Source organism: Lactuca saligna, chromosome 9, assembly GCF_052625555.1.
Source record: "Lactuca saligna cultivar CGN05327 chromosome 9, ASM5262555v1, whole genome shotgun sequence".
Classification (NCBI taxonomy): domain Eukaryota; kingdom Viridiplantae; phylum Streptophyta; class Magnoliopsida; order Asterales; family Asteraceae; genus Lactuca; species Lactuca saligna.
In genome coordinates this window covers 27148277-27171350 of record NC_136425.1, presented here as the reverse complement: position 1 = coordinate 27171350, position 23074 = coordinate 27148277, and the positions used below count along the sequence as shown (strand labels likewise).

At 30.7% G+C, this 23074-nt stretch overlaps 1 protein-coding gene and 1 non-coding gene across 2 annotated transcripts; one reads left to right on the top strand and one right to left on the bottom strand.

The window, feature by feature from the left end:
- Window positions 1-11051: 11051 nt before the first annotated feature.
- TRNAA-AGC (transfer RNA alanine (anticodon AGC)) lies at window positions 11052-11124 on the bottom strand. Its single transcript has one exon. It is a non-coding gene; the product is annotated as a tRNA-Ala (tRNA).
- Window positions 11125-11333: 209 nt separating this feature from the next.
- Window positions 11334-17714, top strand: LOC145014925 (transducin family protein / WD-40 repeat family protein). The gene is made up of 23 exons (XM_078973370.1): window positions 11334-11527; window positions 12163-12287; window positions 12388-12472; window positions 12555-12608; window positions 12821-12912; window positions 13029-13129; window positions 13268-13343; window positions 13466-13898; window positions 13982-14311; window positions 14385-14591; window positions 14658-14762; window positions 14869-14941; window positions 15012-15139; window positions 15241-15541; window positions 15611-15795; window positions 15863-15987; window positions 16072-16189; window positions 16267-16322; window positions 16397-16677; window positions 16758-16838; window positions 17002-17105; window positions 17186-17248; window positions 17340-17714. The coding sequence occupies exons 1-23, from the start codon at window positions 11465-11467 to the stop codon at window positions 17445-17447; spliced, it is 3294 nt and encodes a 1097-aa protein (XP_078829496.1). The 5' UTR covers window positions 11334-11464; the 3' UTR covers window positions 17448-17714.
- The last annotated feature ends 5360 nt before the right edge of the window (window positions 17715-23074 follow it).

Genomic DNA, 23074 nt, shown 5'->3' with positions numbered 1-23074 from the left:
ATTTTATTTTAGGTGATTTGTTTTTTATATAATATAGTAACATGTGCAAACTGTAATTTTTTTATTTTAAGTAATATGCTTTTATCTTCAACCCGTGTATACTCTAAATTTCATTATTTGAAAACCAAAGAATGTTAACTAAAGGATCAATACAAAAAAATGTAAAATCCATACATTACCAAGCCAACACAAAATAATTTCCAAAATTTTAAAATCATTTATTATTAAAAAAAATTCAATTAATTATCATTTTATGTGAAAAGCATCCATCTAAATTAATCATATTTATCATCTTTTACTACTGGTTTTGTGATATCCATATCAAATGGTAAGTCTTTTTATTACCTAGAGTAAAAATATACTATGTTATATGAGTATGTTAGTAATTGTTTTGCACCCATTCTGGAGCACAAAAATTAGTATTTACTTAAAATAAAACTGATCCAAAACGTTGAGGGTGTGCACGTACATGAATAAACTGCATCGATTGGTTTGTTACACTTTTAACTACAAGACAAATTTCTACGGACACCTCTCTACTCGAATTGTTTTCTCTTTCAATTCCATCTATGGCGAAGCTGATCGACATGTCGTATGAAATTGCGTTATGAAATTGCGTTACGCGCCATTTTGTTTGATGCCATTGTCATGTATATGTTATTGCTTAGTGTCTAAATATAAATTCTCTAGAGGTTATTTATTTTTAAATATGTCGTCAACAACATGCCAAGGAGGAAAGTCAATAAAAATGAAGGCTTCTTAGGTGTGCAATGCATCAAGGAAATTTGGTGTTGATATAAGAAAGGTTTAAGGTGAATTAAGTCTTTTTAATAACTAATTAGTAACGAAATATAAATTCCTTCTCATTATCCATTTAGCTCTTTTTGATTATTAAATGATAGAAAGGGTTATATTTGGTGATCAGTTAACCATAGCCCATATATAGGGTTCAATCTTTCTTTACGACCACAATGGAGAAACTACGATAATTGGGAGACAATTTTGTTCATTATTGAAGACTATGAACATTGACCATTTGAGATGATGGATTGAGAACATTATTAACTATTTCGTTATTGAAGAAACGATGAAAAACATAACTAAAATCAACATACATGAGAGCCAGAGACGAAAATTTAACATAATTCACATCCAAACACAAAAATCCTAACTAAAACCAACAAGGACAAATTGGTTATCGCTACTACTTTTTCTTTGTGACTTCTACTTATTAGAACTTGAATCTGTTTTAAACCTTGTTTGTTTTGTTAGTGCTTTTATGCTTTTCTTATCATTGATGCCTTGTTTCTGATTTTTTTTTGTAATTCAATAAATAAACAGAAAGAAAAGTATTGACAAAAAGAAAGAGAGAGGAAGAAAAATTTTACTTATTCCGTGTTTTTGAGTTTGAAGGAAATGAAAGAAAATAAAAATAAAATTTTAAGTTTATGTAACTGAAAGATTTTGCTTCTTACTTTCTTTAAGAATCCGTTCAATTTTGGATGACTCAAAAAACTTTTCTTTTCTCTCACTTTCCATCCATCACTTTCCTTCCATCAATTAAACTCGGAAACACAATTTTCCTTCGATATCTCTCACATTCTCTCCATATCCGTTCATATCTCTCCTTAAGTAGAACCCAAAAACAAAGGCGTTAAGATTGAACATTTTGTTGCTTTACACAAATAAAAATGTCTAGATGGACATTATTTACACCACATGGATAAAATTAGCTTAAAATGGCTTAAGATTGCCACTAGCCCACTAGAATGACTTATAGACAATTTACTTGATGACCTCTATACCTTTTTAAGAAAGGTGAATTTGAAAAAAAAAACGTTAAGTCTAAAAAACAAATTAATAATTAAATAATAAGAATTTATTGTTATTTATCCACATTAGCATTCTCTTACATTACTTATGTTATTATAGTTATGGTATAATTCAAACATGAATTTGAAATTAAATTTCAAATAAAAACATGAAATCCCGGAAGTCCCATTTAAAATGAGGTAAAAGAGGTGAGACGTCCATAATCATCCTCTCTTTACGGATAGATCGATTGCATCACAAAAATGAAATCCGACATGTGCAAAAATATTAACCAAAATGAGGTAAACAAAGAGTGTGAGTCAAAGTGAGCAATATGAAAGAAAAAAAATGGTATATCATAGTGTACATATATAGATCGCAGAACCTATAAAAAAGTCAAACAATGATAGAGTAAATCACTATAAACAGTGAAATATATAAATAAATAAAAATTAAAAATAAATATTAAAAATAAAAACATACATGGGTGTTAGGGTACTTATCTACCCATATATTTAGTCTTTAGACTCTCTTATATAAGGTTATGTACTTTAAAAGGGAAAGCTCCATAATATTTGGTGTCTTATTATATTTTTACTTCATTTTAAGAGGATCAACAATACTTTGTGATATATCACATCAAAAAGGTCCGTACTTAATACCCAATGTTTTTCCTGAATGATGCCTTCTTATCGGTGTTGTTAGGGTCTTGTGCTACTGCGGTTGCCTGAACCCTGAGAAGCGTGTGGAACATCATTGGCTACTCCATACTCAGGACCTACCATGGATTCTTTCTCTTTCAATGCCTCATGTATGTTTCAACTCTAAGCCACTCTAAAAAACTCTACAATTTAAATTCAGGAACATAGCTACCAAAATGAGATTAAATTTTGTGTTTTTGATCATTAGATAATGATTAGTTTTAGTTTGCATAATGTTTTGGAAGAAATTGAATCTTGTTAAGGATATTTGAGTATTAAACATTTGGAATTTGAAATAGTTTGAATCTATTATCATGTATTTGTTTGTCTTCGGTTTTATATTTTGTTTGTAGATATGTCTAATTATGTTACTTTTTGAGAAACAACATTATTTTAGAATGACTATTTCAGATTTAAATAAATATATAATATGTATTTTTTTTATTTGTACCAAACATTTAAAAAGTCTTTTTATCCATAATATTGGAAATGTTTAATATAATCATCAATTTTCAAACAAATGTCATTTTTAAGGTCCTTCTATCATATCTATTTACAATTTGATGTGCTTCTTTATTTTATTTTGTTAAATTTGATAAAAAAAAAAAAAAAAAAAACAAAACATTTTCCAAAATTTTGGATTTGTACATCGGATTTTGGAATTTTGTTTTTATATCCGAAGTCCAAAATCCAAAATATACGTTTTTTTTAGAATAACGTACTTATAAATATAGTGTGATGTAAAGTTAGTCCAAAATGTACAACTTCAAACATGGTCATTTGGGTAAAACCGAAAATGTTATGTTATTTTCACATATTCTAGAATTTGGATGGTAACTTTTATGAATATCTTTGTTTATTATTTTATATTTAGGTGGTAAATGAATAAAATGAACACAAACATATTTTATTGTTCATTCTTCTAACAAACTACATTGTTTGTATTTGTTGGTTTGTGTTTGTTAAAATGTTTAATGAAGGAAGATAAAACAAACCTAAATGAACATATCTAAACACACATGGACACATATGAAAAATAAATAAAAAATAAAATAAAATAATGAACATAAGGAGCCTAATCTAGGACGATAAACTTAATCGTCACACTTGTTATATGTTGATCATACCTAGCACTAGCACTTATGATATTTTTATCATATGTTAGAAGTTGTAAAGCTTAAATAACTCTTGTAAACTCAACTTTCATTTGTTTCACTAGTTGCATCATATTAGATGTTTATATAATAGAATAGAATAACCAAACTTAAATGTATATTTGAGGACATAAATAAACAAACAAGATCTTTTGTTTGTGTTCGTTCATTTAATAAATAAGCAAAAATCATGTTCATATTCATTTATTTATAAAATAACTGAAAATAAACAAACTTTCTTTAAAACGATTCATGAACATTCAATTCATTTACATATTCATTTACAAGTAATTATATCAAATGTGAGCAATATTATATACTTAAGGTGCTTATTTATTAAGCTATACTTTTAATCATTTTAAATAAAAATAAGAGAAAATTACAAATTTAGCCAAATACACTAATTACTTTGTGGAAAATAGCAAAAAAAAAAAAAAAAAAAAAAAAACCAAAATTACATTTTTAGCCACTAAAATTGCAGATAGGTACAATCCATCTGTGATTTCGCCGTTTCCATCTGCGAACATACAAATGGATAAAACACAAACGTGCTTTAGCCACTTGTACATTCGCAGGTGGTTTTTTTTTTTCGTTGTATATATAACCCCTTTCCAACATAAAATCGCAGATGGACTATGTCCATCTGCAATTTCCTCTTTATTCACCTGCGATTTTGTGTGTGTGTGTGTTTTTTAATTTTATTTTCTATTTTGATTATGAAATTGATAGGGTTTAACTACAAAACAACCTTATTATATATAAAAATTTTCAAAAAATTATCATTTTTGTTGTTATTTCTTTGGAAAATTTGTTTAAAACCTCTCTAAAAAATGAATGAATATTTGGTTTGCGTTGTAACTGACGGGAGGTGGAAAGAGAAAGTTTCTCTAAAAAAGATAGTGAAAAATGAAGAAAAAAAAACCTTTTATACAAAATAGCTACAAAATCACAGATGGAATGTACAAAATCACAGATGGACTATTTCATCTGCAAATGTCCAAGTGCCGATGTGCTTTAGGCACTTGTACGTTCGCAGATAGAAATGCGAAATCACAGATGGACTTAGTCCATCTGCGATTTTAAGGGCTAGTTTTGTAATTTGGATTTTTTTTTTTTTTGGCTATTTTCCATAAAGTAATTAATGTATTTGGTTAAATATGCAATTTTCTCTAAAAATAAATGACACATAATTAGCACAAAAATTGCTTAACACATGACCACAAAATTTTAAACTTTTATATAATCTTAATATCAAATGACTAACTAAAATATATTAACACCAACATAAGGAACTAGCTCTAGTTTCAAATTCCATATTAGTAAACGGTAAATTAATACGTGTATTTTATTTAAGTAAATGCTTCATATTCATATAACTCTTGCAACAATCCGTTTGGGTTGAAGAAAATGCATTGTTTTTTTGAAAACATGTTTGGTTTAAACCTACATCACCTAAACCTACAAATCGCTGTTTTCGAATGTTCATTAGTGAAAATATAAACCCAACTTTTTATTAAGAATATAATAAAAATTTGTTTATTTCTTGGTTTCATTTTTGTTTATTAAATATTATTATAAAAGAAATTCTTAGCCTCGATGACACAATCAATCAATGTTTAACCTTCAACCATACAATGGCCCAATGGATCAAACCCGATTTTCAGATAACAAAAGTCTGACAAAAAGGAAATGTTTCTAATATCTAAGATCTATCAAATTAAAATATCCCAATATTAACCAATATAATTATGCTAAATAAAATACTTCCAAATATATTTAAATTGCACCTTAATTGAATATATAAACACTAGGTGTGAGACCCGTGTATTACACGGGTTTTTATTAAAAAATTAATATAAAATGTCAAGAATTACATGTTTTTTTGTATTAATTTTACATAAATACAAAAACCTATAATGAATAAAGTTACTATTTCAATATATCGACCCTAATAAAAGGATACATATTTCTAAAATGATGACGACAATAATGATGTAAACATTAAACACAAATTAATTAAAATTTGCTACACATAAAAAAACAAATGATGAATAAGCAAGTATATTTATATGTATTTTTTTTTAACTGGAAGTAGATTGAAGTAGTATGTGATGTTCACTATTTTGTTTCCTATTAGTCTAAATGTATGTACAAAATATTTAGAAATGGTCCTATGATTCTATAAATTTTACTTAATTCTATTACAGTATAATGATCAAATCTGTTATCTCCCTTATCTCATTATTCATTTATTTTGTACCAAATAAACCATATTATCTCAATTCCCCTGTGTAATAAAATTCACATATCTTTACTACTTATAAAAGAAATCTAACTATTTCTATAAATAGATTGAATATAATAATATTATTTTTTTAAGACGTACAAACGATTAAGCTAATATTACAAACAACCATTAATAAAATAATATTAAATTTTAAATTTGTTTTGATTCCTTATATTTCTCAGCAAAATCCTAATTTCATGGTCATTCAAAATTTAAAACCTTTTCATCCTAATACGCTTCAACAAATATCCTTTAAATGTTGCATTTGCAGCTGATTAAAATATCTCATAGCAGACGTGTGTTTGTTCTCTCCACCTTATAAACCCTGCTATAAATCCCACTGCCATGAAGTATTTCCCTTATAAACCCTAATCGTTTTTCTCCCTCTCTTAGACGAAGACAATGTGTTTTTTTTAAGAAAAAAAGTTTGAAAATATTCCAATTTCTCAAAAAAATTTACCCCAAATGCGAAACTGGGTAAAATTTTCCATTTTGCGAAGACTACAGGGATGCGAAATGAAAATTCTGCACTTTTGTCTTTTTATGACCCCATTTTGCGAAGTTGGACCACTTATATTATTTCTTGAAAAGATCAGGTGCCAAATGCGAAACTCTAAGCTTTCTTCCCCAATTCGCATTTATACATTAAAAACTTCGCATTTTCATTCAAATTCTTCGCATCTTGCATCCATCCGTCTTTGAGTTCATTCGCATTTCATCGCATTAACTGAGAAATTAATCAGTTGTCTCATATTCGCATTTCAGTTGTTTGAGAAACCCAGATACGAACCCAAATGCGAAACCCACTGATTTCAAATGCGAACCAACCAAAAATCATCAACCACGTACTTGTGTCACCAAATGCGAACTGAATATCACCATTAAATTCTCCTCGCATTCCATAGATGCGAACACAATCCAGATCTCCGACTCCAAGCTTGCGAAATCAAAATCAATTAACCTCAAACAAATCGTGAACTTCTTATGCGAACTGTTTTGACCCACAAAACCAAATGCGAACTCAATTGATGTCATATGCGAACTGATTTCATAGATGCGAACACAATTGATTTCATATGCGAATCCACATCCATCGATATGAAACCAATACCAGTTACAAGCAATTAGTAGCAACAACCATCGATCCTCTAATTTTCAATTACTCAGCCTTCGCTTTTCATACAACCCGTCGACCCTGAAAAATCGATAAACACCAAATGTCTCATTTTTAGATCGATTTTCTGATTAAATGTCATATTTGAAGAATGATCGATTTTCTGATTAAATGACCCCATTTTGCGAAGTTGGACCACTTATATTATTTCTTGAAAAGATCAGGTGCCAAATGCGAAACTCTAAGCTTTCTTCCCCAATTCGCATTTATACATTAAAAACTTCGCATTTTCATTCAAATTCTTCGCATCTTGCATCCATCCGTCTTTGAGTTCATTCGCATTTCATCGCATTAACTGAGAAATTAATCAATTGTCTCATATTCGCATTTCAGTTGTTTGAGAAACCCAGATACGAAGCCAAATGCGAAACCCACTAATTTCAAATGCGAACCAACCAAAAATCATCAACCACGTACTTGTGTCACCAAATGCGAACTGAATATCACCATTAAATTGTCCTCGCATTCTATAGATGCGAACACAATCCAGATCTCCGACTCCAAGCTTGCGAAATCAAAATCAATTAACCTCAAACAAATCGTGAACTTCTTATGCGAACTGTTTTGACCCACAAAACCAAATGCGAACTCAATTGATGTCATATGCGAACTGATTTCATAGATGCGAACACAATTGATTTCATATGTGAATCCACATCCATCGATATGAAACCAATACCAGTTACAAGCAATTAGTAGCAACCATCGATCCTCTAATGAGGAAACAGTTTCCTATTCGATTGTGCTTTGCAATGACAATCAATAAAGCTCAGGGACAAACAATTCCATATGTAGGTATCTATCTTCCAGAACCAGTATTCTCGCATGGACAACTTTATGTTGCATTGTCCAGAGGGGTTTCACGTTGCAATACAAAAGTATTAGTAAAGCCTAACGAAAATTCAAAAGGTGATGGGGTTTATACAGCAAATGTGGTGTATAAAGAAGTATTGCACGATTAATATTTTGTGTCGTCTTGACTGGTTGCTTTTTATTGGTTATTTGATGCATGATGTAACAAATAACACCATAGTTTGATTATATTGTCTTCAACATGTACTTTTTTTTAAGCCACTGACTTAAGTTATACTGAATGAATAACATGCTGGGAATTGATAATTTGATACTGGTATAAATGTTGAGTTTTAACACTACAAAGGGCTTTCCCTAAGCCACTGAATTAAGTTATACTGAATGAATGAATAAAGTTTTGGACCCTTGGTCATACATCAATCATAAATAGTTGGGCACAACAAAAAGTATTAGTATTTTTCAATTTCATTAATGAACATCAAAACAATAAAAAGTCACAATAATAGTGATAATAGATCATTTCATTATTTTTCCTGTTTCCATTCCATCACACAAACCAAATATAACCACTTTCAAATAAGTAGGAAAACACATCAAACAACAAAGTTGAAAAGAAAGATGCATAACAATTAATTATTTTTTTTAATTAGATTGTTGTAAATGGTTTCAGGTTTGAATCCCAATGTTGAAAGCAAGGACTTAGGATGGAAAACAGGGTATAGTAGTTCATTATCAAAGAATGGTCAGTTGTAATGTTCTGCAATTCATCATCAAGTTGGACACACAGGAACATAAAAACTGTTAAGTAGGTACACACACATACACATTGATAAACATAAACTGATGTAAAAAAACAACACACATTAAAAAAAAACACAAAAAGAAACAAAAGATAAACAAAAAAAATTTGAAAGTAGTTTTTTATAAACTTACAGAAATGATTGAACTCTGTGATTGTGATTGAAAACACGATTTTGCACTGTGATGATGCAAAAATTTGGAACAGGATGTTGTAATAAACTCAATATTTCAAGAGACAGTGAAATCAGAAGAATTAGAATGAGTTAGACATAATAAGTAATTTATAATAATTATTTTTGGAAAGGATATCAAAGTTTGGTTTGAAATTATAGAGTAATCCAAAATTTTAGCTGTCATGAATCAATCTTTGAAATGTTTCCCAAGTTAGCGTGATATTGATATTGAAACTGCTGACCAAATTTTTTCATGATTATAATTGCTCTGTCATTCTAATAGTAATTCCTGCATATTAGGCACTAACTTCTTACATTATAAAATCAAATTGAAAAAAAAAAACGTAAATGAGGATTCCATAAATTAAGCTACTATATAAAGATAGAAAAATTAAAATCCATGAAAACAAATATCTTCCTTTTTTATTGTAAATTTCTCTTGCATCATGCCACAATTAAAAGTTTTGGAAAGTGATGATCGATCAATACGTATATGGGGGTTGAAACAGTAACATGTGAAACAGAAAGGTAAAGGGAAATTGGTATCTGGAAATGAAAATGGAAATGGTGTTCACTATTGCAATGGAGCAACAACTTGAATAACTTGTTTTTCGTGTAAATACATAGACTTGTCACTTGACTTGCTTACTCACCAAACACGACCAATGGATATTTGTAATTGACAGAATTGTGTTAATGTTATTTAAGAAGGAATTGACAGAATTGTGTTAATGTTATTTAAGAAGGTTTATTTGAAATTAATGCCTCCCTTGCAAAAATTATGTGAGCTTTTATGTGAGCAAAAAAATTAGAATTTGCCAAGTGGAATTAAAAGTAATTGGAAAAATAGATTAAATGCCATGTGGCATATTAAATAAGGTGATGACATGTGGCAATGTTATTTTCTTTTATTAGGGTAGATATGAGGGTGTAGTTGTGTTTCTAACATCCATTTAGAGGGCCTTGATGAATATGGCCTTGATCTATTTTTTTTTTTTTTTTTTTTTTTTTTTTTTTTTTTTTTACTGATCTCACGTACTACCATGTTCCATAGGTACCTGTGTTGCCAAAAAATAATAAACTAGGTAGCAAAAATAATAAATGGCAACAAATTAAAATGAAGAAATTAAAACGAAGTCATCAAACTCAAATACCAGAGCAAGGCCTTGATCTTTTTTTTTTTTTTACTGATCTCACGTAGTACCATGTTCCATAGGTACCTGTGTTGCCAAAATATCAATAAACTAGGTAGCAAAAATAATAAATGGCAACAAATTAAAATGAAGAAATTAAAACGAAGTCATCAAACTCAAATACCAGAGCAAGGCCTTGGTCTTTTTTTTTTTTTTTTTTTACTGATCTCACGTACTACCATGTTCCATAGGTACCTGTGTTGCCAAAATATCAATAAACTAGGTAGCAAAAATAATAAATGACAACAAATTAAAATGAAGAAATTAAAACGAAGTTGTCAAACTCAAATACCAGAGCAAGGATCTTGTCATCAATGGGCTGACATTTGACCATCATGCTAAATAACATGATGTTCACGGTTAGACATTGGTATATATTTGATTATTTGATCATTTAACTTAACTTATTAAATATATTCACATATTACTATTATCATATGAGATAGCAAATTACCTTATAAGTCGTAAACGTGAACAAAACGAAAATATAATCACCTAAGTGTTTTCCCTTTAAATAACTTTTAAATATAGTTTCCCATTTTGAAATGTTTTAAGAAAATAGAGATTTTTATACAAATTCAATAGTAATATATTGGGATTATGAAAACAAAAAGGTATATAACAAAGTTTGTTTAATAGTCAAATAAATTATTGTCGATCACCAAAAATAATGCTACCCAACGAATATTAGATTGAGTAAAATACCGTAAAGCCAAAATAAAATTAGAAATCTAAAGATAATATCGTAGTTATTTTGGATAGTGATAAAAATCAATTTAATCAAAGATTTGATTTTATTTAAAACACTGTTACTGAATATTATATAGATATCTTTTAGATTTATAATTGTGCTACATTATCTAGCTTTATTAGAAAAATATAAGAGAATTTTCATAAAACTAACTTTGTTCAGGAAGAAAAACTAGAAAAGATAGTTCAAAAGTGGAGATGCGGGGTATCGATCCCCGTACCTCTCGCATGCTAAGCGAGCGCTCTACCATCTGAGCTACATCCCCGTTTGTTGACATTGTCTGATTAAATTTATATCAACAATATTAATTACTCTAATCACCTATTTGTTTGAATAAATTGCAAAAAACACCCCTGGGAAGTGGGAATGACAAGCGTAAAACGAATTTAAAATCAATCGGATAATAATAATATGCTTTTTTAGAGAGTTGTTATTTGGTAGCCTTTATTTATTCTTTTGTAATTTGTATAATGAATATTTTATTTCTTTAATTTTCTTTTCTTCAAATCCAAACAGCTGGAGACCGGAGAAGACTTCAAAGCATTCTTCGTTACACTGCTTGATACCATTTCAAACATTTTTCCAAACCACAACAATCATCACTCATGTTTGCCAAGAAACTGTTGCAAAAAGCTACGAAGCTTCACAATCTTCATCATCATCATCAGGTAAGCCTTCTCCTCACTATGTTACTTCATCACCGATCCTTGATTTTGATGATGATGAAGATGATGATTTTGTTGAAGGTTCTAAACAAGTAATTGTGCTTAATATATATTTTAAAATTTCACTCAAGATCTTTATTGTGGTTTAGTATGTAAGCGTAGTGTGAATCTGTTCATCGCTGATTGATGAACTGATCAGATAATTTTGTTTTATTTGAATTGTAACTTATCTAGTGAACACTGAATTAGCATTATGTCTCTCCAATGGACTGTGCCTTAGTTTGTAACTTTTTAGGGATTTTTTTTTTTTTTTTTTTTTTTTTATGAATTTGGAGCCTAACAAGATTAGTATTATATGCTTCTGTAGGAAGGTAAGGTTAAGGTGTCGTTAAAAGTTTATAGTAACCACTCCAGAATATTTTGTTCTTTTCTGGAGTCTAGATAGAATGCATCAATTTAACTTGAACAGTTCAATTCAAAATTATGTAGGTTTTGTTAATGGAGAGAGTGCTTATGTTCCATCACAAGACAATTTTTCCAATTAGAAATTTTCACTCATTTAGTATTACATATATTTCTAGAAAAGAAAGTATCACTGAAATTTGGGTTGATACCTTGTATTTTGTTGTCTAAAACAGAATTTAAGGGGGAGCCTCACACAAGAAGAATTGGATTTCCAAATAGCTGTACATTATGGTATCCCATCTACTGCATCAATTCTTGCCTTTGATCCCATTCAGAGGTTATTAGCCATTGGGACATTGTAAGTTTTTACTATTGTCACCCTCCATAGAATTATGAAAGATGGAATTAATTGGAATCAACTTCATTTAGTAACCATTTTTCCAATTAATTCCTTGCAGAGATGGCAGAATAAAAGTGATTGGTGGGGATAACATTGAAGGACTTCTAATTTCTCCAAAGCAGTTACCTTTCAAGTATTTGGAGGTTTGTTAGTTACTTCAAGGATATGGAACAGATAAATCTTTTATGATCTTTTTTAATATCTTTAATTGTGTTTCTCTTGCAGTTTCTATCCAACAAAGGGTTTTTAATCAGCATATCCAATGACAATGACATACAGGTAGCAACTAGTTTCTTATTTCTCATTTTTCAAAATACACTAGAAACTACCAATCCAGATAATTTGGGTTTATTGTGATCTGAGTTAAGCAGGAAAACTCCATTCACAGTCAAAGTTTGACTTTTTCCTATCAGGGTCCCACTTGGCCAGTCCCATGGTAATGATTTTATCAAAATACAACCTCTGTTTCAGACTTGATGCTCTTTTTGTAGGTGTGGAATTTGGAAGATAGATCTGTAGCCTCTAGTTTGCAATGGAGCTCCAACATTACAAGTTTTTCTCTGATACATGGCTCCTTCTTCATGTATGATAATACTGACAAATAATTTAATTGGCTGATGCAAGAAATACCAATATACTTTAATTTACAGTATTGCCCTTTGAAAAATCTACCTTTAATCAGTTTGTTACTATATACAGGTATGTTGGAGATGAGCATGGGTTGATGTCTGTTTTGAAGTATGAGGAAGATGCAGAGCTTTTGATGCTGCCATATCATATTTCAGCCAAATCTCTTACTGGTAATATCTCTTCCCATTTCATTGATAAATACTATTAGAATTATTTCTTTATAAATTTCATGCTTAAATGTGAGTTCTCTATCTTCATTTTAACACATTACAATACTTTATATAATTATATTCCAATATACTCTACAGAAGCAGCTGGATCATCATTTCCAGATCATTGGACTGTTGTTGGAGTTCTTCATCAACCATGTTCTTCTGGAAATAGGCAAGATACAAGTATTGGTTGAAGTTCTCTCCTTTTTCGTTTTAAAAAAAAACTTTTTTGCTTACATTCACTAAATATCATATACAGGCTGAATAAATATCCAATTGCTTGTTCTTTTGCAGAGTTTTAATCGCATACGAAAGTGGATTAATCATTCTTTGGGATGTCTTTGAATCTCAAGTGGTTGTAGTTAGAGGTGATAATGTTCTTGAACTAAAGAATGGAGTTGTTGACTCTTCTGATCAACCTGAACACAATCTGGAGGAGAAAGAGATAACTGCTCTCTGTTGGGCTTCTTCTAATGGCAGCATTCTTGCTGTTGGATACATAGATGGAGATATCATGTTTTGGAAAACATCAACTACTACTTCAAGTAAAACCCGAAAATCTGGAGCATCAAATAATAATGTTGTAAGGGTACAATTGTCATCTGCAGAAAGAAAATTACCTGTAATTGTCTTGCACTGGTCAGCCAACAGTAAATCCCAAAATGACTCTGATGGTCAACTCTTTGTTTATGGAGGCGATGAAATAGGGTCTGATGAAGTATTAACTGTAAGTTTTAACTTTTAACTTTTAACAGATCAAACTGAGTTCCCATTTATTCATATGCTCAAGCTTTTGAAATTAATATACAGGTTTTGAGTCTTGAATGGAGCCCTGGTATGGAAACCCTAAGATGTGTAGCTCGTGCTGAGCTTACTCTTATTGGATCATTTGCTGATATGAGTTTATTACCAAATCCTATAAACAACCTTGGAACTGATTTATTAGTACTCACAAACCCTGGGCATCTTCAATTCTTCAGTCATGAGAGTTTGACTGCGTTGACTTCTGAACATGCTAAGAGAATTACTCTGAATTCTATCCAGTGTCCTGTAGTCATACCTACACTTGATCCTATCCTTACTGCATCAAACCTCAGTTCACTTATTGCCACTGAAAACACTTCAAACTTCCTTTTGGAGGTAATTACATGCTCTACACTTATGGCTCTGTTTTTTCATTTTTGTATTATTAACTAGAATTCTGTTTACTTAGATAGCTACAAATATGAAAGTTAATTCAACATCAAAATTTATGAATGGAAGTGGAAATTGGCCTGTGTCTGGAGGCATTGTACAACAGTTGTCTTCTCCTGAGGGTTATGTGATAGAGAGAATTTACATAGCTGGATACAATGATGGATCTGTTAGAATATGGGATGCCACGTCACCAGTCTTATCAATATTGTGTGTTATAAGGGAGGTGAGTTGCTCTTTTGTGATAATTAAAAAGTAGAATATGAATTTATATATCTGACACAATTGACAGATGAAAGATGTGGAAGTGAAAGTGAAAGGGTCAACTGCTCCAGTTTCAGAATTGAACTTTTGCTCATTGACTTCAGGTTTAGCAGTTGGAAATCAACTTGGTTTGGTAAGAGACGATTCTATGTTATATATTTAATATTTAATTATTTATCTTTTGTGTTTAATGGATATTTATTTTCCTAAACTAATTGCATAATTGTTTGAGTTTGTAGATCCGTGTATATAACCTCAATTCCAGTTCAAAAGATACAACCCTACACATTATCACAGCAATAAAACAAGAAGGTAAGTTTTGTTTTAGGTATATGTTTTTTAATATCTTTCTTTATTTTCATAATGTTTAAATTTTTTTCAGTTCACAAACAAGCTGAAAATGGTGGGCCCAAGTGTAGTGCGTGTTTCCACCTTCTTGATTCTCCTGTTCAAGCACTTCAATATATGGACCATGGAGCTAAGCTAGCAGTTGCACATGAATGTGGTCGTGTAAGTCTACTCTTTATGTGCAAAAAGACGTAAATGCCCTCCTCGTTTTCTACACCTCTACATGGTCTTACCAACTATTGACTGAAATACCCTTGTTGCAGGTTGCAGTGCTTGATGTGAAATTATTCTCGGTTTTGTTCCTGAGTGACTCTTTACCTAACCCTAGAAGTCCAGTGATTTCCATGATGTGGAAGTCATTTTTGCATAATGATGGACATGTTAAGAGCCCAAAAGATTTGGGATCAAAGGATCTTAACAAAAACAAACCTGTAGAGAGTTTGATGTTCATATTCACCAAGGATGCAAAGTTGTATTTATTTGGTTGTGATGATTATCGCATGATCAACTCTAAACCAATGCAACTGAAAAAGGAAACAACTGCTATTTCAATGCATGTTATAGGTAAGTATAATTTACTGTAATAGTAAAATGAAAGTGAGATATTATAATAAACACTTTTTTTTTTTTCAGAGGGGAGTACTTCCATGGTTGAATCAGTTGACCAAAAGGAGTCAAAGCAGTTGACCAAAGATGTTTTATCCAGAAATGAACCACATAGTCCAGTTGACCAAAAGGAGTCAAAACAGTTGGATTCACTTGTTTTACTTTGTTTAAAAGATGCACTACGATTATATCGTTTAAAATCTGTGATTCAGGTGTGACCATTTTGCCCTTCATTTTCTCAACTTTTTTATGTCATTATAGTAACTTTTATTTTTATAGGGGAACGAACAAACATTGTGCAAAGTAAAACTTGCAAAGCCTTGTTGTTGGAGTTCAACTTTTAAAAAAGATGAAAAAACTTGTGGATTGGTGTTACTCTATCAATCTGGAGAATTAGAGATCAGGTTTCTCTATTGCATTAAAAAAATATAAGATGCTTGTATATAAAGTTATTAAAATATGTCATGTTGACACTTATTTTTATGCAGATCATTGCCAGATCTAGAAGTGGTGAAAGTAACCTCATTGATGTCAATATTAAGGTGGAGTTTCAAAGCAAACATGGAAAGGACTATGAGTTGTACAGAAACTGGGCAGATTTCCATGGTAATAATATTTTAGAAATCTTAAAACCTCATTAGTGAAGGTTTTCTTTTCTCCATTAAATTTCTTTATTTATGTAGATAAATGGATCTGAAGTGGCGTTTATCTCTCTACTAAATGGTGGTGATGATTTCAGGTATTGTAACTTTAATTTGTGACACTTGTTACATTTCAAGATAATGATGATGTGGTTGTGTTTATTGGAATTAGGGTTTTGGAATCTTTGCCTTGTCTTCATGATAAAGTGCTTGCAGCTGCAATAGAGGCTGTGATTAGCAGTTCTCAAAAACAAAGAAAAAAGCAGGGTACCCATGGATCAATTGTGAATATTCTGAAAGGATTTAAGGGAGGAAAAGCGAAAAATGGCATCAACTTTCCTGCAGATTTTTTATCGAGTTTTAGTAATTTGGATAAAATCTTTTCAAAGAATCCATTTCCAGATCCAGTTGAAAGCATTACTGATGATCAGGAAGATGTGGAGCTTGATATAGGTACCTATGTCTATTATATAATCCATTTAAAAGATTTTTTATAGCATGAATTTAGTCTTAATAGATAATTAATGATGCAGATGACATTGAAATTGATGAAGAACCTGTATCCATGCCTATGCCTACTACTTCATCGCATTCAAAACAAAATGAGGAAACTGGTATGTATGTTTAGAAATGATTCTTCAATCTGTTCTATATTTTTTGACCTCTAATGAACAGATTAAAGTTGATGGAATTGGGGTAGGAATGGAATGGCTTATTCCATTCCTTCCATTCAAACAAAGATACCCTAATTATTTTTTGCCCCAACTGATGATGCAGGAAAGAAAAGTGACAGGGAAAGATTATTTGATGGAGACAATTCTGATGCCACACCCCGACTTAGGACACGTGAAGAGATCATTGCTACATATAGAAAGGCTGGGGTATTAAATACTACTAAATACACCATTTTATCTCAATTCAAATAAAATAAAATAAAATGTGACTGTTTCTTTCTTTACAGGATGCTTCCTCAGTGGCTTCACAAGCAAGAAACAAGCTTTTAGAACGCCAGGAGAAGCTTGAGGTAGGATCTCCAATCCATAACGAATGCAAGATTGTGACTTAATTCACATAATTCATAATTTAGATATATTAATTAACTTTTTATGTTTCAGAGAATCAGCAGAAGGGCCCAAGATCTGAACAATGAAGCCGAAGACTTTGCATCCTTAGCAAATGAGCTTGTAAAGGCTATGGAACGCAGAAAATGGTGGCAAATATGATCATTTTTGCCAATATATCATATTTCATTCAAAACATATCAAAAACTACACAGAGACATTTTATGAATCTTGTTTCCAACCATAAAACTTGAATAGTTGATATGAAGAGACAAAGGAGTTGTAGTCTGTTGTAGAAGTAGGCACTTCTGTAATATGTCAGCAATATGTCAACAAGTGTATGGGGTCTGTTCATGACATATTAGATAATTATATGAATTCAAATCCTAAGAAGGTAATAATATGAATGTTATAGAATTGTGTAAGAAAGTTATTGTCATATTAATATTTTTTTAAAAACTAAAGGAGAATATTTTGGTCGGCAGAATGCATGAATTTTGAGGGGAAAAGTTAGGTTAAAATTATGTGAATTGAGAGCGAGGGAGTGCTTTGTTCCACCACTAGTAGACAAATTTTGACTGATCTTGTAGTTGGGTAGTTAAACAAGAAAATATACCAAAGGATCACGATCATTTCCAAATTTAAACAAGAAAATGTTGGTTAACTAACGCCACTTTAGATTGAAGTTCATGTAGACACTAGAAGCCAGAAGGCTTCTATGGGAATTTGTATATGCTGCATCAACTCAGGAACATCTTCTACTTCTCGTCTCATCCCTTCAAACCCACACATAACAACACATCACTAGAGCAGGCAACAAGATGCAAAACAAATTGGAGGATTTACCTGATAAGCAGCCGGTTCGTCGAGGATGAGAGCAGTCACTGTTATTCATGATCCAGGGCCCATGCTTTATCTATTTTCCTCGAAACAGAGTAAGGGTTCGTTTGAGTTTTGACAGTGAGCTACTGGGTCCGGTCAGTAATTTTAGCTGACTCGGTCCGAGTCAGTCCGTTTGATAAAGCCCGAAAACTATTGACTCGCTCAGCAATAACTGACCCAAATCCTTAGTCTTACTCGGTCCACCTAAAAATGTGATTGACCGGAAGATTTAACGCTTTATCACCGCTCAAAGGGGAAATGGCCAAGCTGCATTCTTTTTTTTTTTTTTTTTTAAATTTCGTTTTCGGAAATTAGATGCAAAATGAAATCATATCTGAAATTAGGAGCTTGCTCCACTTGTATGATCTGAAATCGGACATGAAATCATATATGATCGGACATGAAATCAAGCTTTTTTTCTGTTTTTTTCGTTTTCTGAAATTGGACATATATTTGAAGTATTGTTGAATGGTGAATGGTGGGTATGGTGTTGAAGGCATGTCGGATAAAGGGGGAGATGGGTATGTAAAGCCAATACATGGTCATGTTCATGGAGATTTACATGATCGATTCAGCCATGGAAGAGAGATAATTTACAATATCTGATGTTGTCCTGTCAGTAATGCTGGTTGAGGTTTGATTTTCATTTATCATCTAATCATATACATCGTTGATTCCCTATCCCTAATAATTGAGGTTTGTTTGAATGAATCATATATAAAGTGAGAGAATTTTCTCCCACATGTTAATACTTCAAGTGCGTTAAGGACTTTATGTAAATGATCCAACTCAAAATTTGATTAATTGTTGCTTCTGACTTGCTTATCCATATAAAGCTATTCCATTGAACTAGTATAAGGTTATAGTGGCAAGAATTATGTTTAAGCTCTTAAATTCTGCCCCCCTTTCATTCATTTTCTTTGTTTCATATCATTACAACTGGTATTTATATATATGATGCATTTTTTGCAGTATAATGTGATCAGGAAGATAAGTAGTAATCTTATTGTGATTGGGAAAACATCGATTGAGAATGAAAAAGAAGATGTTAACAATGATGCAGATGATAATGATGATGATGATGATGCTGATAATGCAGAAGAGTTTGAAGGAGATGAGTTTGAATAGGAAACGGTTGACTTTTACTGTTTTTTTCACTGCAGATAATATCATAATAGCAGCGAACTATTTTTACTAGTATTATGTAAAACGTGTCTGATACTAAAAGATTACAGCTCGATTTGTAAGCTTGAATAGATCAAAATATATATATGGACTAATGCCTGAAAACTGTGCTTACTAACACACACACAAAAAAAAAGTTGCTATTTATAAAATTTGTAACAAAATATTTTATTATTGATAATATCATAAACATAGAAGTAAATTTACATTATACAGTTATTATGAAATAAAAAGCATACTATTAATTATGTATGCTCATTATTTTCTATTTTTTCAAATGTACAATAAATATTTTAAGAACAAGCAAAAGGTTGTTGTATGATAGTGTCTGTTTTTTTTACTTAACAAGTAAAATAATTAACGAACAATTGTTTTTTACTTAATAAGTAAATAATTAATGAACAATTGTTGTTTCTCATCAAGGCCTAATATTGTAATTTTTTATCATTCACTATAGTTGGTCAAAGATATCAGCAAACAATATGATTTCAATCAGATGTGGACTCAATTAGAAGTTCTAAATCGATCAGTACGAACACAGTTAGCAACTGTTAAACGGCCCCTAAATTACGCATTTTGTTCGTTTTATGGTTTTTCTTAATAAAAATTTCTTTTTTCAATTGTAACATTGATGGCCTTTACAATTTGATTTTGGCCTTTAATAGACGTAAAATGATTAAGCTTCCATTAGGGATGACCGTATTGACCGAAGAACCGAACTTGAACCATATATGGGTATTCTGTTCAGTTATCAGTTCTTCAAAATCCTATTATTATATTCGGATCGGTTTGGTTTTGGTTCCAAATTCACTCCTAGTTTGTGATTTTGGCTATGTCAGACATAAAATAACTAAGCTTCCATAAGGGGTGAACTTTTTGACCTAAGCTCTCAATAGTCAAAATAGATAGGTTAGACTTAGGAAGCATAGTGAGCATTACCGAGGTTAAACAATGCTAGGGGTAACGAGACTTGTGTGATATAAACATATTGCAAACCCAAAAGATATTTCAAACTCAACACTTTATAAAAAAAAATCAATACATTTAGCAAATAAGCATTTCAAAGATAAACATTGCTAATTGCTAAAACATCATCAAACTCATCGAGATTAATTCTACAACTTCAAAAGGATGCAATGCATATGCTCTAAATCCAAACCCCAAAGTCAATATCAAAGCCCAAACAACTCATAACTGATGGGTAAAATAAGGTATTTGTATAATTAGAATAAAGGACACTAAACACTATCCTAAGGCATGTGTTCTTTGGTAATAAACTTACCTCATTTGATGTGAATACTATACTCCACTCCTAGTGATTTTTGGTTGTCCATGTGTCACCTTAGACCAACATTGATTAGAATATCAACTTCTAATTACTTTCTAATCACCTAGATTAAAGTAACTAAACTATAACACTTTATTTTATAATCTACATATTATCCTTAAATTCATGGAAGGGTAATGGAAGCAACTAGAGTTTCAACAGATTAAGAGTGAAAAAAATCATATCGCCAAACAATAGATTATATTATTGAGTTAATTTTCTCATGGGTTGGACTTGATCGTGTAATTAAACATTACCTTCACAAAATGAGTTTTAAATCCAAACATGCTTCCATAACTTGTATCATTTGAATTCAATACCTCTAATCCCAGACTCTAATAACTAAGTATGATTAGTGAAAGTTAAAAGCTTTGTTCCAAAAATCAAATTGCCTCACTAACATCATCATTAATTTGATCAATCATGAATTAAAGATATCATTTCCTATATTTTAACTTTAACCTTCAAAACTTGAAAACTGACTTCTAGATTTGGCTTCATTTATGCTTTGCAACTATGATAAAATAACCCAACTATGATGAAATAACCCAACTTCATAACATAATTTAAACTTATTTAGTTTACTCATTTTACACCAAATGGATTCAGTGGTGATCTAATCATTTTGACTAAAAAAACTCCACTAATGCATTAATAATCCACACTGATTCAAATGAATATTTTAATACCATGGTTTGACTTTGCATCAACGAATTTACATTCAAATCATAACATTCACCTAGTCCATTTATTAAAATATAAATAACTAGAACTAGTGATGGTTTCATGAATATATGAAATGATATTACACCACTAGATTAATGTATTAACTTTATTGAAAAATCAAAGGTCAGGTCAACTATATTAGAAATCTCTATAGATGACTTGACGTAAGAACACCACTAGATCTTCATTTTGCTTCCAATTTCACCATTTTCTCCAAAAACTTAGATCTCTCTTATATACCTAACATATGAGTATATCCCCTTTTCACGGACCCTGCCAATAAGCTACTACAAGGATTCTTTCCGAATTATATATGATTCATATATATTTCCCTTCGAATATTAAGGACAACGGTACAACATAATCATTGTTTTTGGTCTAAATAAATTTTCATAACTTTCATTGTATTATTTTTAATAAATTTCACATAATTGATATATACACTCTTTTATTGTAGGTTTATAATAAAGATGTAAATAATCTTGCAAAGATGTTTATGCTGATTACCGAATGAGACCATGAAATATGTCATAGACGAGAGCTTTATTACACTTGTCTATACTCACCTTCTAGTCGTCCTAGGCTTTATCCTAAACCGACATGGATGATATTTTAAGATTTACTATGTATTTGGATGTGATAAAGTGGGGTTGGTTTTCAAAGTCGTTAAGAGTTGGGTACTTATTAAAAGTTGAACATATTAAATATTGTTATTTAAAATGTTATACTATCTTATAACTTTATACAACTTATGATACTATTAATTCAACTATTGTGGAGAGGTGGGCAGAAGGTTAGCAGTTAACGATCATGCCAATGATTTTTTATTTCAGAGACGATGAAGATTGATCAACTATTTGCTTCCGTATGTGCTTCTCGATCTGGTCTTTCACATGTCTAGTTGACCAAGTGATTATATTTAGATATTATTTATACTTATTATTTAACTAATTTGGATATTTATTAACACTAGACATATCTATTTTTCTATAAATATCTTGAGCTTCCATTTGTTGTTAGGTAAGCTACGAATCGGTACTATGATTGTCAACATATACGATCGTCTTAACAGGTCGAGAGCTTTTGAGAGATTGAGGACAAAAACAAATTCATAAACTTTGAAGAAAAACTTGTGTAACTCTTAGATCACATTCTATAATAGACAAATGCGGACATCCAACGAAAGCCTATGGATATGCAATTTATTAAAGTAGATTGTGGGGGTTTTATTTTGTATGTTTTTATAACAACATATCATTTTACTTCTATAGAGGTCACGAGCCGTAAAGTTGTTATGATTTTTCATCATAGGATGGCTTGTATTTTATGGGAATCTTGTATTACTGGACTATTGCATGTAACATTTTGTGTTACTTTCAAGATGATCATTTTCTTCCATAAGTCTTAAATAGTGTTTTTTTTTTTTTTTTTTTTTTTTTTTTTTTTCAATTTCACACATCTAGTTTTCCGTATATTTTATTTTATTATTATTATTATTTTTTTTTCATATTTTGACCCATTTTATATTTTTTTCTTCTTCATAGGCAACCTTTATAATTAAGTTTTCGAAGTACCCGATACCATTTTCGGTACCTCCTTTGTTGATATATAACATCCCTCATAACTATGAAATTATGTTCTACCATAAAATGTGAAAAAAAATTCATCC